The sequence below is a fragment of the Pristis pectinata genome, chromosome 10 (genome assembly GCF_009764475.1).
Source record: "Pristis pectinata isolate sPriPec2 chromosome 10, sPriPec2.1.pri, whole genome shotgun sequence".
Taxonomy (NCBI): domain Eukaryota; kingdom Metazoa; phylum Chordata; class Chondrichthyes; order Rhinopristiformes; family Pristidae; genus Pristis; species Pristis pectinata.
This window is the reverse complement of record NC_067414.1, coordinates 85,350,244-85,369,018: the sequence shown is the minus strand read 5'-3', so window position 1 is coordinate 85,369,018 and position 18,775 is coordinate 85,350,244. Positions and strand designations below refer to the sequence as shown.

The 18,775-nt window shown below is 40.4% G+C and overlaps 1 protein-coding gene across 1 annotated transcript; it reads right to left on the bottom strand.

The window, feature by feature from the left end:
* Positions 1-375: 375 nt before the first annotated feature.
* Positions 376-18,672, bottom strand: rpf2 (ribosome production factor 2 homolog). The gene is made up of 9 exons (XM_052024214.1): positions 18,533-18,672; positions 17,408-17,445; positions 15,634-15,673; positions 14,925-15,006; positions 12,420-12,496; positions 12,242-12,341; positions 9,464-9,566; positions 5,526-5,670; positions 376-1,887 (listed from the first exon to the last, which is right to left on the bottom strand). The coding sequence occupies exons 1-9, from the start codon at positions 18,587-18,589 to the stop codon at positions 1,705-1,707; spliced, it is 825 nt and encodes a 274-aa protein (XP_051880174.1). The 5' UTR covers positions 18,590-18,672; the 3' UTR covers positions 376-1,704.
* Positions 18,673-18,775: the final 103 nt, after the last annotated feature.

The following is an 18,775-nucleotide window of genomic DNA, read 5'->3' as shown; positions in this document are numbered from 1 at the left end:
ATTCTGCCTGTCAGAATCCTCTCCAATCAATTACCCACTATTGATGTAGGTACAGCGGCCTGTGGTTTGCTGGCTCATCCCTGCCGGCTAAACCTGAATTAGATTTCACATAGGACATTATCATAACTGCTGTTCCAAGGCAACGCTGCACCTGCAACAAACTTATTTTTCAAAATGGACTGTTCAATGTGGCCTTTAGGGAGATCCATCTCAACAAAATAGAAAATGAGTTTGGAAAAAAATTGATTTGAAAAAATTAAGATTGAAATAAAATGTCTGGCAAATATTTGCTATGAAATGTTATGAAGGATAGTCATTGGAAAAATATTAAATTTTGAGTTATGTGTCCACATTCTTAAAAAATAAAACAGGTTCTAGATATATGAAATGTTAAGGAAAAGCAAAAGTTTATTTTTCCCCAATCGTGACCTCATAGAAAAAGTAAAAATTGATAATCTTGGTTGTTACACAGATAAGATTGCAACACACATGGCACTGTAGTAGTTCTCAGGGAGGAAAGGAGACATTTTACTCAGGCAAATAATAAATAAACTAAAGATCAAATCTAACAAAAAGTTATCTAAGAAATTATAGAGATCGGAAAAATCAAAGTCTTCCTCACTCACATAGTTGCCAGCAACATATTCTCTGTGGAAGGTTGTCAGAGATCTGCAAGAGCCACCTACTGAAGATACATGAAGATATTAAAAACATGCTATTTTCATAGCTGGATCTAAGGGGCAATAAAGTTATGTTCAATGTTCTGCAGAACACAAGTTGCCCTTGGTTAATATATTCAAGTATTTTCTCCTGTATCAGACATTGTTAAATTTATTTCTTTATTAAGAAAAGCTGCTCAAAAATCCTCTTTCAGAAAGTGGTGGCTGCCCAAGACAAAACAGGTTTCTCTCAACAAGTGAAGTAACAGAGATGCTTGAAGTCTAAAATAAAACGAAGTGTTGGAAGTTTGATGATTAAGTCAAATGAATAACCTACACTGAAATTTTCAACTGGTAACACTAAATGCCACTAGAAGCTCTTAAACTATTTTTTCCCCAGAGGGACTTAGGGAAAAGATGTGTCTGTGGGGTTTGGGCAGACTAGGCATGATCTTATGCAATGGTGGTACAGACTCAAATGGCTGAAAGGCTTACTATGCGATGTGCTTGTTTTGCTCTTAACCAAGATTTCATTTTCCCAGAAGCCCAAGAATAGCTTTGTTTCAAAAGTAGCTGTGATGAAAAATAATTATGTGATTGAGGACTTTATATTTGTTCCATATTGCACTGATTTATATTTGTTCAATTCATTCTTTAAAACTGATTGTCAATGGTTTCACCCTATTATAGTCTAATTGAATTTAATATCTGCCTCTCCAAAGCAAGTAGTGAGTGAAGTTAGAAAAGATAATACAATAATTCATGGCTCGAATAAACAATTAGGCAGATATAAACAATACCTCTTCCAAACAACAAGGGTAGGGAAACCCAAAAGAAAGCTGACATTTGATATCCCCCAAAAGAAATACAACAAACCACCAGTTCTTGATGTAGAGATAAAAACATGTTTACATCAGCAAGTCTATATCTGCAAGTCTGTATAAATACATGTGACCATTTATTGGGTTGTGCTTGCTGGAAGTGAAACTCAGATTGCTTGCAATCACCAGACAGGTAGCAGAGTATCCTGACTTCTCCGCCTCCCTCACTCCACTTTTGCATTTTTGGGGCTGCTCTCTGCCTCACCATCTGCCACCTTCTTCTCCCCCTTCCTCTTCAGTCCTTTCATTTTTCTGGTCTGCAGTTTGCTCAGGTCTTGCTTCTCCATGTGGATTCGGCCATACGTTGTTCCGAACACATTCTGTGAAATATTCTTCTTCTTCTTTGCCTGAAGTGAAAGATGTCAAAACTGAACCACAGAAAAGAGCCCCTAATCCCAATCCTCACCACCTGTCTCTGATAACAAAACCAAAGCTGTACTATCTACAGTTAACTGCAACTTAAACAATTACAAGAATATCCAAGCAGTAATGGCTTCAGAACATAAATTATGCTTATTGCACCATTGTTATGCCATATATTTCTGAGCCTCTCCTTCTAGATGCACTTTTACCATCTTTCTCCAAAGCTTGCAACACAGCCTAGTCAAGAGAGTTGGAAAATACCACCTCATTCCAGCCACCTCATATTCACACCTGCAGCGGAAGTGTAGTAGTGAAAAACATTAGCTGATTCTCCTCTCTTCCCACCCCTTCCAGCTCCAGAAAACGAGGTTGACCAAGGCTGCCTCATTGCCTCCTTGGCCCAATCAGCTAACTCTGAACAAGAATCGCAGTCTCGCGTGCATGGCACGGCACACAAAATCAAGGCTAAGTGAAATCAAAACTGATAATGGTGGAAACACTCAGGCAGCATCTAGGGAATGAGAAACAGTTAAAAGTTTCAGAAATGGGAATGTGAAAAAAAACAAGTTAGTGTCAAGTTGCCGAGAGGATGGTGATTGATGGACAGGACAATGGGAATACTCTCTGACAGGGTGAGGCCAGGGTTGTAAAGGTGTTCCTAATGCTTTCAGAACTGTCTGGTGAATAGAGTAATGAGAGTTATTAGACAGAAACAAAAGGACTTGGTAGAGCTGTGAAATGCAGATCAGAAGATCAGAGCTGTGCTGAAAACAAAGGAAAATTGCTGGAAACACCCAGCTGATCAGGCAGTGCCCAGGGGGTGGGGGGGGGGGGGTGGTGGTAGAGAGAAAAAAAAGGTAATATTACAGATGAATAATCTTGCTGCAGAACCTCCCAGAGAAAGCAAGTTATCTGAAATTTTTGAATTTGATATCTTTGGTGTGTGCCCCACACAACTCAAGACCTTTACTTCATGGGTGATTTTTAAACTACTCAGAGCACCTGGGACTGGAAGAAAATATGACCTTGCCAGTGTGAGAGACTGGCACATGCTTTTGCAGTTGTGTCTGCACTGAGCTATCGAAGGAGCAAACAATAAAGCTAACATTACATACAACTACTCTTCAGCCTGTCACGATGCTTGAGCCCAGAGGTAGTTATCAGACTGATCAATGCACTGTATTAAACAGAAGCTAATTTAATAGGTCACATATCACTTGTAAACTAAAGTTGTAAGTGGGGACAGAACTGCAAATTGCATAAGTTCTGCTAAACTTATATGAACTTAGCCTGGGCCACACCTAGAATCCTAGTCAGTGTATTATGAAAAGAATAAGAGGCACTGCAGAGAGTGCACAATCTACTTGCAAGGATGATCCCACAACTTAAAAAGTTAAACCCATCAGGAAAAATGGAAAATAGGAGCTGGAGTAGACCTTTGAACCTGCTCCACCATTCCATACAATCATGGTTGATCCACTATTTCAACACCATATTCCTGCTCTCACCCATATCCTTTGTACACCCTGAGTTTTATTCTTGCTGAGGAAGGGTTGAGGGAGGAAGGGTGGGGGAAATCTAACAGATGTGCTGAAGTTTATGATGATTTAAACAATATTTTCACAACAGGAGATCAAAATTAGAGGCCACCAGTACAAGAAACCAAATAGAGAACAGAGAAGAGCTCCCAGACAGGGCAAGAAAGTGGAATTTGCTACCACAATGTGCGACTGAGATGAATATTACCGATAATTTTACTTGGCATCAGGGAATATAAGGTAATGTTGATAGAATTAGATGAGGAAGGGGGCTGAGTAGAGCATAAACAACAATGTCTGGTTGGGCTGAATGGCCATTCTTTGTGTCAATATTTAGTGCAACTTGAATGAACTTGTGAACCACAGTTTTCAAGATTACACTATCTAATTTATGAAAGAGGTGTGACTTTAACTTTAATGATTTTGGTTAAGTAAAGATATTTTTTAAGCCGCAATGAGGTCTACCCCTCAGGTAGGCTTTTCCAGCCACACCTCAGGAAGGAACACCTGATGCGATCAGTGGAGGCGATCTGCACCAAGATCGGACAATTCCAAACCATTGCAAGTCACCACCCGAAATGCAGGGGCTGAGAGAAAAGAAGACTTTCACCTGCAAGGTGTGCACAGAGGCTGCTGCCACCAAACACGGACCCAGCCAGCAGGAGAGATGCAGATGTGTGGAGCTCAGGAATAAAAGGGCAGCAGAAATCTCAGCAATTAAAAAGCCAGGAAGGAAGTTCAATTCAATGGATGAGGAAACTTGAGACAAAACTTAAAGGCACTTCATCATCAACTGAGAAATCAGCAAGTTTTAACAACCAAGACCAACAAGCAGATCTCTGAAAGAAGGCAGCTCATCTATAAGGCAGTGGTGGACCCAGCACTACTGGACTGAGGAAGCTGGAGATCAGCCAATGAGGGTGGAGAGAGCTAAACGTCACAACAACCAAGACCGGAGGGGATTAGTAAGTTGCCCTACATTCTAAAATCCCTCTTTCTGACAATTTCTGTGAGAATCATCAGCGATGAGAACCCATTCAGAACTGCAACTCCTGTCATCAAAACCATGAGGACTTCTGTTCCATTACACATACACAAACCTCATTTGCATACTTTTGTGTCACCGAAGTGATATCTGACAGCTGTACCATCCTGCTCCCACCCTCTGACATGGGCTGTCTGGCACTCCACTCAACCAAAGGCTGCTTCTTGTCTTTAAATAACATTGGTTCTTAGGATGTCTGAGACACTGGCATAGCCACATTTCCTGACTATCCCTAGGTGTTCTAAGTACATTAAGAATGAACCATGTGGTGGCTGACTGAAGTTACATGTAGGCCAGAGTAGGGGAGAACAACTACTTCCACTCCCTGAAGGACGTTTGCAAACCTTTGGAGAATTTACAATATTCTAGCAATTTTCTGTTATCTTCACAGGAACGTTGCCTCTCCTGCATGCCTGTATAAATCCTAAGGCTATGTTCAAACTAGTTTCTGCAACTCCGTCCTCACAAGCTATTGAGTTCTCAGTGAGTTGCTCTCCAATATGTCATAGACAAGAGAGAAATAGATTTCACTGTTTCATGTTATTATACAGTATCTTGTCCTAACCCAAAATTCAATGAATGTAACATGTCTGATCACAGCATGGTCTTACTTCAATCCCTGCAAGCTGCCTGTTTTGTACTGTAAACCAATGGGCTACAGCACTCACACTGTACTATCAAAAATAGCTTCATGTTTGCTAGGTATTGCCTGTAAACATTTACCCTCTCATTTAAGAGTTGAAATTTATGAACACCACATTTGATATACATATTAGGGAAACGCCTTGCTCTTGTGCAATGCTGGATTACAGAGTTTCAATCCGTTCAAACGACATTTTAGCATGATACACTCAGTGGTGTCTACTGGACAAAATTGCCCAAAGCACAGAAGGAATCCAATAAAACTTAATGTGGTCACGAAAATGTCCAATTTCTCAGGATCAAAGTATTACTAAAGTTAAATGCAAGTTAAAATAACAGGTTCTAAAAATAAACACTGCCCTGGTACAGTAACTCACAGATTATCTATGCACCTCACCTTCAGGGCCTTTGGTTGTTGAAGGGATTTTTTGTAGAGGTCGTCAGATGCCAGGTGGGCTCTCCTTAGCACAAAATCAAAGGCAGGTCCCATTTCTTCCAGCTCTATCCTGGGTGTTCTGCAACCAGACTTTTTCAGCAGCACCCTGGGGATAAGGCAGACCCTCATCAGAACACAGAAGCAGGCCCTTCGGCTAATGAGCCCATGGCAACCATCAACTTACACATCCTAAACCAACCTAATTTTATTCTCCCCACTTTCCCATAAATTCCCTCAGATTCTACCACACTAAGGGCAATTTACAACGGGCAGTTAACCTACCAAATGTCTTTGGGATGCGGGGTAAAACTGAAGCATTCAAAGGAAATCCACACGATCGCAGGAACGTGTGCAAGCTCCGCACAGGCAGTGCCAGAGGTCAGCATTGAACCTGGGTCGTTGGGAGTTGTGAGGTGACAGCTCTACTGGCTGTGCCACTGTGCTGTCAAGATTTTCATTAATACTTTCGTGCTCGCTGCACTTTGCATTTATCTTAAGAGTCTCCCATTACTACGAATAGCAAAAGTCATTCAAATTATATACATGTTCAAATCACGTGTCAAACCGTAGGAGGACATTTTTCTGGCAAATCCCCTGCATTCAGATTGGTCTTTACATAAGATTAAAAAATAGAAATAGGTCATCCAACCCTATGAGCCTCCGCCATCATTCATGACTGATCTTCTACCTCTGTGCCATTTTCCTGCACTAGCCCCATATCCCTTAATATCATGAAATCGATTGATCTATGTATTGAATGTATTCAATGATCGAGCCTCCACAGCTCTCCAGGGTTGAGAATCTCAATCTTTCAAACCTCCTTGCGTTACAGGAGGTTATTCAGCCCATTGAGTCTATGCTTGTTCTTAGAGCAATCCCATTCCCTCAATTATTTCCTGTCACCTACTCTCTCACATGTACCCCTCAACTCCCCCAGATTGTTCCCACCAGACACCTCCACCAGAGGGAATTTATAGGAGCCAATCAACCTACCAACCAGCCTGCCTTTGGGATGTTTGAGCATTTACCATCCTCGAGTGAAGAATTTTCTCCTCCTCGCAGTCCTAAGTGGCCTACCCCCTTCTCCTGAGACTGTGACCCCTGTCTCAAGATTCCTCAGCCTCACTGTACTCACCTAGTTGAACCCTATAAAATTTTTGAAAATTTTCAATAAGATCACCATTTAAGCTTCTAAACTTTGCTTAATAAAGGCCTAGTCGACTAATCTCTCCTCATGCAGCAACCGCGCCATCCCTGGAACCAGACGAGTGAATCTTCACTGCATTCCCTCTTTGGCACGCATATCCCTTTTAGGTAAGGAGACCAAAATTGTGAATTTCACCTCCTTCCTTTATTCCTGTGAAAGCCAGGTTCAACTTATACGATGATTTGATATAGAGCCCTCATCTCATTTTTCTCCACAAGTGGAACAAATTTCATACAATGCCGCTTGGATCACTTGCAACTCTCTTCAGATGAGAAGGGTCAGAAAGCTAAAATTCACTTAACCAACCCGCCATACTGCTACAGTGGTTCATTTACAGCAAGTGCAGTTAACACAAGTTCAACAACACATTCTCAAGCTGGGCATGGCAGACAACTTCAGATTAGATCAGTTTCTACACAAGAGTTATACAGCATGGAAACAGGCCCTTCAGCCCAACTCATCCATGCCGACCATAGTGCCCACCAAGCTAGTCCCATTTGCCCGCAATTAGCTCACATCCCTCTATACCCCTCCTATCCATGTATTTATCCAAATGTATTTTAAATATTATTATTGTACCTGCCTCAAACACTTCCTCTGGCAGCTCTTTCCCTATACACACCACCCACTGCATGAAGAAGTTGCCCCTCAGGCTCCTTTTAAATCCTTTACCTCTCACCTTAAACCTATGCCCTCTAGTTTTTAGTTCCCCTTCCCTGGGAAAAAAAACTGCGTGTGTTCACCCTATCTACCCCTCATGATTTTATATACCTCTATAAGGTCACCCCTCAATCTCCTACGTTCCAAGGAATAAAGTCCTAGCCTGTCCATCCTCTCCCTGTAACTCAGTCCCTCGAGTCCTGGCAGCATCCTCGTACATCTTCTCTGCACTCTCTCCAGCTTAATGGTGTCTTTCCTATAACAGAGTAACCAAAACTGTACACAATACACCAAGTGTGGTCTCACCAACATCTTGTACAACTGCAACATAACGTTCCAACTCTTATGCTCATCTGATCTAGATGAGATGGGACTGAGCTAGGGCAGCACAATGGGCTGGCTGGTAGAACTGCTGCCTCAGAACCTCACTGACCCGAGTTCAGTCCTGATCTCTGGTGCTCTGTTGTCTTTCTGTGACCATCTGGGTGTCCTCCAGTTGCTCCAGTTTCCTCCCATGCCCAAAGATGTGGGTTAATTGACTGTAAGTTGCTCTAATCATATAGGTGAGTGGTAGAATCTGGGTGAGTCAAGGGGAATCTGGGAAGAATAAAATGGGAATAGGGCAGCTGTTTGGTTCATGACTGGCAGGCCAGAGAGCCTGCTTCCATGCTGTATGACTCTTTGACTCACTATGTGGATTTGTTTATGATTAATCACTCAGCATATGTTATAAATGTGTTTGGGTCAGTCTGCTATTCATTCAACATGACAGCAAGCTGGCACAGTATCCAAATGAACTTTAACCAGGAAAACTGCCAGTCCACAAAACAAAATTGTTTAATTTATGAAGAGTACTCAGCTTTTCAGAGAAGTCGTCACCTAAGAAACAGAGGCAAAATACTGCGCATGATGGAAATATGAAATAAAAAGAGATAAGGCTAGAAGTAACAGTAGATTGGGCAGCACCTGAGGAGAAGTTTCAGGTCGGTTGTTAAGCTGAAATGCTAACTTTCTCTCTTCTCTGACGCTGCCCAATCTGAGTATGTTCAGCCTTTACTGTTTATTAATCGTTACACTGCCATTGGCCGTGAAACTGGATTCTACAAGTTATCTGATATTTGGACCATTGTACAGGTTTGACCACTTTCCATCTGTTACATAAGACATTAAAATACAGATCGATTTGCTGAGCCTTTGATCTGAAGAGCCATAAGTGATCACATTTAAAAGGCTTGGTAGGCCCTCTGCTGGCAGCTCTCGGGTTTGCATGGTTCAAATCCTGCAAGCTCGGAGGTACACGCAGAGTTGGGTTATGCAGAGTCGACCCAAAGTCCTGCCAGCCCCCTCCCCTGCAAAACAGCCACCGTCCACTCCACCAAAAAAGTTTCATTAGATTTTGTTCTAAAGTTATACTAAAGTGACATCTTGACGAAGCTGCACAAAACACAAGGTGGGAAGGCTAATTTTGTTAGTAGGAAGAGTTCAAGGCTTTGCCTTTAAACTCATGAATTCTTCCATGGCATGGGAGATGGGTAGAATTTTTAAAATAACAGATTTCTGTGTATTCCCTTAAGGATCTCAAGCAAATGTCCATAGTAATCAAGAATGAGAAAGGAAAAAATTCGATCCCATCATAAAATCATTTCTGATGAAAGGTGATCTATCTGAAATGGTAACTGAAATGGTAACCTGACCTAATGAATATTTGCAGCATTTTCTGTTATGATGTCAGATTCCCAGCCTTTGCAATTTTTTTCTGATTTTCATCCTGTTAGGCTGTGTTGTATTTAAATCCATGTTAAGTGTAATTGCCTTCACCAACAGCTACAGTCCACTAACAATCTAGTTGTGGAACGATAACACTAAAGCGCTTCAATCTGGTTAGGATACTTGTCAGCGGTGCAAACTAGCCCAAAAATCACACGTACTAAACACACCTTAGAATAAGCACTGAATAAGTGCTCAAACAGCAGAGTCGAGAGATCACCCTTTAAATACAAATATGAACAGAAACATTCTGCAGAACACTCACTTATAGCTTCGCATGAAGATCTTTCCTGCAAGAGCTGTGAAATGCAGAACAAGTTCCAGGCCTCCTAAACGAATGCTTGGCACTGTGGGTCCTCGGAAGAAATCTATGGAGTATATTGAAAGGGATTAACAGATTTCAACAAACTTCCAAGAACAGAAACAACAGCAGCTCAAATTTAAAATGTTAACTCTTACTAGGTTTAGGAACAACAGGGGCTGAGATGGGGCAGAATTTGTTACATGCATCCAGGAGGGTTTCTTGCAACTATAGACAGTCCAATGAGGGATGGAGTTGTACTATGCCTTGTATTGGGGAGTGAACTTGGCCAGGTGATCCGAAGCTTCAGTGTGAGAACATTTTGGGAACAGCGACCATAATTCTGCAAGTTTTAAGATAATTATGGATAAGGACAACACTGGTCCCAGGAAATGATAGGCCAGTAAGCCTTACATCTGAGGTAGGGAAATTATTGGAGAAGATTCTTAGGGACAGAATTTACTCACATTTGGAAAGGCATGGACTTACTAGGAATAGTCAGCATGGTTTTGTGAAGGGAGGTTCTATCTCACAAAGTTCTTTAAGGAGGTGACAAAGATAATTGAGGGTAGGGCAGTGGATGTTGTCCACATGGATTTTAGTAAAGTGTTTGACAAGGTCCCTCATAACAGGGTGGTCCAGAAAATTAAGTCACATGGGATCCACGATCAGTTAGTAAAGACAGTAGGGGAATTAAGGGAAGGGAATTTTTGCATATTAGGGGAATTAAGGTTTATGGGGAACCAGCAAGTAGGTGGATCTGAGTTCACGGCCAGATCAGCCATCATCTTCATGAATGGTGGAGCAGGCTCGATGGGCCAGATGGCCTATTCCTGCTCCTATTATGTTCTTATGTAACTGGATCCAAAATTAGTTCGGTCATAGAAGACAGAGGGTAGTGGTAGAAGGGTGTTTTTCTGACTAGAGGTCTATGACCAGTGATGTTCCACAAGGATCAGTGCTGGGAACCTCTGCTGTTTGTAAGATGTGTTAATGATTTGGATTAAAATGTAGGTGGTCTGATTAGTAAGTTTACAGATGACAGGAAAATTGGTGGGAGTTGTGGATAGCGAAGAAGGTTTTCAAAGGACAGCAGGATATAGATCAGTTGGAAATTTGGGTGGCGAAATGGCAGATAGAGTTTAAACCGGATAAATGTGAGCTGATGAATTTTGGGAGGTCAAATGCAAGAGGAAAGTATACAGTAAATAGCAGGACCCTTGAAAGCATTTATGTACAGAGAGACCTTGGGTGAAGGTGACAACACAAGTGGATAGCGTGGTGAAGAAACCGTATGGCATGCTTGCCTTCATCGGTCAGAGCATTGAGTATAACAGTTGGGCAAGTCACGTTGCAGCTGTATATAACTTTGGTTAGGCCATATTTGGAGTACTGTGTGCCCTTCTGGTTTCCATGCTATAGGAAGGATGTGGAGGCTTTGGAGAGGGTGCAGAAGTTGTTCACTAGGATGTTGCCTGAATTAGAGAATATTAACTATAAAGAGAAGTGGGACAAACTTGGATTCTTTTCTCTGGAGCGTTGGAGGTTGAAGGTGACTTGATCGAAGTATATAAAATTATGAGAGGCACAGATAGGGTAGATAGTCAGAGACTGTTTCCCAGGGTGGAAATGTCAAACACTAGAGGGTGGAGGTTTAAGGTGAGAGGGAGAATGTTTAAAGATCTGTGAGGAAAGTTTTTGTTTTACACAGAGAGTGGTAGGTGTCTGGAATACACTGCCAGAGGAGGTGGTAGAAGCAGATACCATAGCAACACTTAAGAGACACTTGGACAGACACATAAACAGGCAGGGAACAGACAGATATAGACCATGTACAGGCAGATGGGATTAGTTTAGATTGGCATCATGGTCAGCGCAGACAGGGCCAAAGGGCCTGTTTCTGAGCTATACTGTTCGCCACTCTATGTAACACAAACAAACTAAAAGGTTACTAGAAAATCTGCTAATCTGCGCTACTGAACTGCTGGCTCGGTATATCCTGTAGCTTAAAAACATATACACCCAGCCAAAAGCTATCACTGAATACATTCAAAGATTCTTTGACTTTCTTTAAAGTCACTCTCAGTTCTTCATGATCCTTGACCACAGGCACCAATGTGCCTCAGCAGCTAGACATACGCACCATTCTCATTCCTCAACAGACTCCCAAAAGAATGCTCAATGTCTGTTTATTATCTCACCATCCACTCCCCCCGCGCCTCCCCCCCAATTATCTAAATGCCTGTCTGTCCATTTTCCTTCTGAAAGGAGCACGTACTAAACCTACCATAGCATTCGACTGAACATGGACTAGGTGGTCAAGCACCAGAATTGAGACTACATTTACATACAAATAATGGAGATATTCTGCAGTTAACTCACTTGTAGATTCATACAAAGATCTTCCCTGCAAAAGCAATGAACTGCAGAAAATTTCCAGGTAATGTTTTGGGGGGGGGGGGGTGAGGAGGAGGAGGAGGGGAGGAGGAGGAGGGGGAGAGAGGGAGAGATTATCTGCCTGCCCATTTCCTTGGCAGGGCTCATACACAAGGAGACTATGAACTCATTTCTAAGCTAACCCACCAAAGTACCAAGTTACAAATATGAAGAGTTTTCTTTTAAATGTCCACTTTATATGATAAGAAAGTAACATCAAACCCATCCATGTTCATGTGCAACATCACATTCCCCTGGCCTATCACAGCAATTTAATTATCATCATGTTTACATTGGAAAACTTACCAATAAAGAGGTTTTTCAGTCTTTTATGATCATTATCCAATTCAAATAAATCTCCTGCAAATATCAACATGGGTTTGGATCCCTCTGCCGATTTGCTATTCTGGAAAAAAGATTCTTTAAATGTATTTCTGCTTTATTAATTCCAGTGCTGGTTCAGAAAGCTCAAAGAATACCTTACCTTAAAATCATTCAAACCACGAAACTTTTCAATTCCAAGCTCGATCATATCTAAAACATGGTAATCAAACATACGGCCTACAAAGAGGGAACATTAAATTAGGAACATTTTTTGGGGGATAAAATAAACATACTATACCTCATCTTAAATGTTTAATAAAATTATCTTGTAAACCAAAAAGCATCACAAACAATGTTATGGAGACAATTCTTTCTACCTTTCCTCTCACAATTTAACAAATTATTCATCAAAACCTGAGTATGTACAAAAATAAGAAATAATTTTGCCTAGAAACTTCCTCAAAATAAAACAAATCAGTGCAAGAAAGTCATCAATAATAGAATTCATATTAAATATGATTGCATGGTACTGATGGTGAACTTACATCAGTGTAATGAAATCTTCTAAAAATTACACTTCAATCTAAAACAGAAACAATTTAAAGAACTGCTCCCAGTTAATGGGATGTCTAATTGGAAATTTAGGTTAATATTCAGATGCTTCTACAACCCATAAATCCTATCCCTGGTCTTACAAGGAGATCGGGTGTACTGTTCAAGATTACAGTGTAAAAAATATACTTGGATTAGTATTACTGTGGTCAGATATTTTAAATGTATCCTTTGTCTTTTATGAGGAAAATGAAAACAAGCCCCTCTTCCCAACAGTACACCCAATAGGAAACGAACTCAAATTACAGTGCAAATGATACCATCATTGCCTGCCGGTCAGTCTCAGAGAAAGCAAAATTGAAAAGGAAAGGTGCTAAAACAAGATAAATTCATGAGTAAGAAAGCAACAAATAAACCCATGAAAGGCTGCAAGCAATGCCACCTACAAAATTGGCAGTTGAACCACATATTTCTGAAAAATTCCCCCAATTTGTTTCTGATATTCAAGCACTGCACCTATTTTCTCAAGTAAATAGCTTGTTCCTTACTTCAATTTTTTCCTTGCTCATAGGATGATATTTATTTTTCCTGCAAGCTATGCTTCTTGCTGATTCTTTGGTGAATATTTACACCTTCCCTCATTACTTTTTGACATTTTTATCTCCTTGTAGCTCTTTTACTTGCAGTCTAAATGATGCTTCACTTCTTTAGTTATACTCTACCAGTTCTTCAGCTTCCATGTAATTCTGAGGTAGCCCATCCATGTGAAACAGCATGAATCTTCCTCAAAACCAGTACCAATGGCACATCAAAAAAAACCATCAGTTAAAGCAGATGAGGTAAAGAAAATGTAAGGATACCAATTTTGTTAGAAAAAATAGAAATGCAGAGCAACATTTAAATGGTATGAGACCATTAAACATTTGTGTTTGCAGATATCTGGGTGTCCTAGTACAAGAAACAGTGTGCAGGTACAACAAGAAAGAGATAAATGAAGTGTTGGCCTTCACTACAAGGGGTATGGAATACAAGATTAGACAACCATGTACAGTTTTGGTCTTTTTTGAGGAAGTATACAGTTATCTTGGAGCTGGTGCAGCAAGAGTTCAGCAGATTGATTCTTGGGATGAGGCAACTACCCTGGGAGGAATGACCTACATCCTCTGGATTTAAGCATAAATGATGATCGTACTGAAACACATAAGATTCTGAGGTGGCCTCAGGGAGTAAATACTTTTGAGGCTGGGGCAGTTTCAAACTAGGGAGCAGAGTCTCAGGATACGGGGTCAATCATGTAATAAGAGTGAGGTGGAATTTCATCTCCAGAGGATTGTGAATGTTTGGTCTCATCCACACCACAGAGATGTGGAAGCTTGATGGTTTTGTACATTCAAGGACAAGATGAATAGATTTATGGATTATTGGGCATCTACGATTGTGGGGATCAGGCAGGAAGATCTTAAAACCAATAAAACTGGATCGGCAATGATCTTATTGAATGTGGAGCAGACTTGACGACTATGCCTACTCCTGCTCCTATTTCAAATGCTTTCAACCATTAGGCGAGCACATTGCTTATTGATCTTTTTGTTCCAACATGTAGCCAGAGGAATGATTTGGACAACACCATCCCTAAAAAGTTAATGCTAAACTTGTTTCCAAACCTTCTAAACACCCTGTACAATCCTTTGGAAGGGATTAATATAAATAGTAAATAATTGTGGGCCAAGGACTGATCCTTGGGGACTCCACCAGTTACATCTCTGAAAAAGATCTATTTACTCCCACTATGCGATAACCAGTCTTTAATCCATGTTAAAAGTCCCCCGTCCCCCCAAATACTGTGAGCTCTTTTCTTGTGCACTAGCCTGTTATGTAGCAACTTAGTGAATGCCTTCCAGAAACCCCTCTGTCGACTGTCCATTATTATCCTGGAAGAACTCTAGCAAATTTGTCAAGCATGAATTCCTTGTCATGAGACCATTTCAATTTGGTTTGACTGCATTCAGCTTTTCTAAATGGCTAGCTATTTGTCCCTTGATTATCGACTCCAGAATCTTACCAACAGATGTAAATTTGGCTCGAGGTTTGCAAAACATTTCTGTAATCTTACCTATTATCAAATTGTGTGGTCGTTTCTTATTGTGAGAACCGAACATAAACAAAGAACAGTCAGACTTCTTTGAGAAGAATTCCTATTAATACAAAAAGAGGAAATGACTATTACAAATTTCACCTCAGAATAAATCAATAACCCTTGTGATTTTTCTCATCAACCTATTTTTAGGAAAAGGACTTCCGTTTAAAAAAATTAAGCATCCCCTGGCAGTAGAAATCCTTGCTTTATTTACCAAACCTTTATCATTGTAGCAAACATTTAGTCAGCTGGCAATCAGCATTTTTCAACTATCCTTTTGAAAAATTGTAAAGTAAATGTTCTATCAATTTAAGTGAATGGATAAAACTTCTGATGGATTGGTCATTAAATGACTCTTCAGCTGCCATACAGAATTATGAGAGAAATTCTCAGGATCAGTCACTGGTATAAACAAAGCAAGCTGATATCTGCTGGGCTATATCTGGGACAACTGTTCTCTGCATCTCTACACTACATTTGCCTCACAGTGGTCAGCTCCCACAGTTGCAACTGTATTCAGCTCTAACTCCTTCACTCTTATAACTTCATGATGATCTTAGCAGGAACAATGTGCAAAACGGCAATTCAATTGCTCTTCAACCAAGATGAATTTGCATCTCCATAAAAGTATAACAATAAAACCACATAGAGGACTCGAAAGTATGAAATAGCTTTAGTAACTCACCAATGATGTCTGATCTTCAAACGGACGAGTAATATTTTTTCTGGTTAAAAAGAAATTTAAATTTTTATTAAAAGACAGATTTCAATAAAATATTTTTCATGTTTTTCTGTTAGTGGCTGCAGTAAGACTGCTAAATTATAGTGTTGCTAAACGTGCATTTATAGGTCAATGTTGCAGATCAATTAAGACATCTCACAATATTTGAAGTACACCATCATTTGTGTAAATGCGGCACCTTATCAAAGCAGTCATGAAATAATTGATGAGTTAATCTACTTCATGTTGATACTGGTTGATGGACAAATGCAAATCAGGACAGCTTCCATGAATGATTGGATGGGACTTTTAACATACTATCTATGAAGGATATAGCCTAGTGACGGTGCAACAATACAGTGTGATTCTACATTGGTAACCCAAGTTCATAAGCTTCTAACCCCAATATAATGGAGCCAAGGATGAAGTGGAAATGTGAATGTGTATTTCAAGATAATCTAAAAGCAATGAAATCTGCTAAAAGTAGATCTTCCCTTGCTCTGACACAAATGTAAATTTTCTAAAACTCAACCTAGGTGCAACTCTAGTATCCACAATTTTTAGTGTGAATACACTATTTTGGTTCCCTTCCCCTAATTCTATTAGAATCAACATAGAACAGAACGGTCTGATCTACACCATAGGACTCAACTTTGCATTATAGATTAGATTCCCCATCATTGGGGCAAAGGCATTTCCTCAAAATACCAGATGATCGACACAACCAAGTAAAACCACAGCTGAGCATGTAACGTTTTTAGCAAGGTTACATAGACAACAAACAACTTGTATTTATCTGACAGCTTTAAGGTAGCTAAGTGTCTCAAGGTACTTCACAGGAGCTTTATCAAATTCACAAGGCTGAACCATGTCATGTGAAGCTTCAGAATCCCAAATCAGGAACCAGCTTCAAATCTCACCGCCTATCCACTGCCAGTCCTGCTTTTAAGTGCCTCTATTCCTTCCCCACTCTCTCAATTCCTCCAACCATTTGATAACCCAAATCATTACAAACTTTCCACTTCCAAACAATTTCTCCAAAGCTTGGCCAACACAGCAGCTATTAACCTTTAGTGGATCATCACCATCTTCTTATCAGGGATGAAAAGTACATGCCAATTATGCCAGCAATGTCCAGATTCTGTAAATGTAAACATTTAAGACTGGGTCCCACTTGTCCACCACTGGAAACATGTCCATCTACCCTACTCCACAGCCTTAGTACACAATTTTCATTTCCAAGTCCCGGCAACCATCTTAATCCATCGTTCCACTGGTTATAACCCCTTCCTCATTTTCACCCTACCAATTCATGGCACAGCCTTCCATAGCCTTAGCCCTGTTATCCACAACAACCTGAGAAACTGCTCTACCTCTTATTTCCTTCTCTCCAAAGTCATTTATTCAACCCATGTTTGGGTTCCCCCCATATCCCCTGCCAACTTTGCGCTCCCTGCTCTTGCCTTGGCTCGTTCAGAACTGCTCAAGATTTAATATTGAAGGTACTATACAAACAGCACTTTAAATCTGAAAGCATCAGCTACCAAAAGTAAACTCAATCAATGGGCCTAGAAGAACATCAATACTTAAAGCAGACCTCAACAAAGAGTTTGAAAATCACTAAGGAAAAACTCAAATCCTGAAAGCCGATTTCTATGTTTCTATTACATAGCCAGCATGTACTATAACAGCAGGAATCTTGAGATGACCCTGCTTGTTAATAAAACAAGATACTTACTTCTTATATAGAACAGCATTTGGCTTCTTTAAAGAATACTGCAAAAGAAACCAGAAAGATGAGCAAAGTAGTTCATAATACAACATGCAAACCTCGTCTTTGTTCAATTTAAAGCTTCAACCTTAATCTTAATTAGCCTTAATCATAGATCACAACTATTGCTTTAGGTCCAGCATCAAGATTTAATTGAGCTCAAGTGACTTGGGTTGGGAGAGGTAAAGGATGAAGAACTTTTAGTTGTACATTTTGAAAATCTTTTAAAATGATGCCCAATAATTCCAAATTACAAATGTAACATTTGATTCATTTGCAACTTCTCTGGCAATGACCTCTGCCAACAAGAAAGAGTCCAACCACTCACTGTTGATATTTAATGGCAAGCCCCACCATCATCAATATTCCGGTGGGGGGGGGGGGGGGGGCTACCAAAGGCTAGAAACTCAAGTGCCACCTTGATACCATAACCACAAGAGCAGACCAGAGGCTGGGTTCCCTGTGGTGAGTGATTCACTTCCTGGTACTCCACAATCTACAAGGCAAACTCAGGAGTTCAATCGAATACTCTCCACTTGCCTGGATGAGTGCAGATCTAACAACACACAAGAAACTCAACACCATCCAGGACAAAACAGGTCACTTATTAAGTACCCCATTGGCCACTGGTGAACTCGTGCCTACATTGTGTACTACCTACAAAATGGACTACAGTTACTCGTCTAGGCTAATCGACATCATCTCCCGAACACATGATCTCTACCACCAGAAAAGACAGAAGGCACAGGGAAACATCGTCTGCTGGCTCTCCTCCAAGTCACTGACCATCCTGACTTAGAAATATGTCACCATCACTAGTTCTCGATTCTGGAACTCCCTTCCTAATAGCACCATGGAAGCTCCTTCACAAAAAGGACTGCAGCAGTTCAAGGCAATGGCTCACTCCTCATCCCAAATGCAGTTAGAGAATGAACCAAAATATAAGTTTTATAATGTAAAATGGGAATTAATGTTTAATTTTTTTAAAATGTATATATTAATGTAACATTGTCACCTTAAGAAACGCAATCATGGAGAATAATTATAGATAATATTTTATAAATTTGAAAAGGTGTTCTATTCTGTACTCACAATGTCTTTCAGGGCCTGGGTCACAGTTTCACTGGTATTTCCTCCTTTTATAAGCATGGCTTTCTTGGTATTCTCAATGAGTTTGGGATCTCTCTTCTCGAGAAACCTCTTTGCCCGTTTGGTCTTGGGCTTGCTTCAGTTGAGAAATGTAAAGCAAACAATAAATTATTACAATTAACAGCACGGACTCGTCAGAAACAACAAATGGATTACAGTTACTCCCCCACCATTTAAAAAATAGTC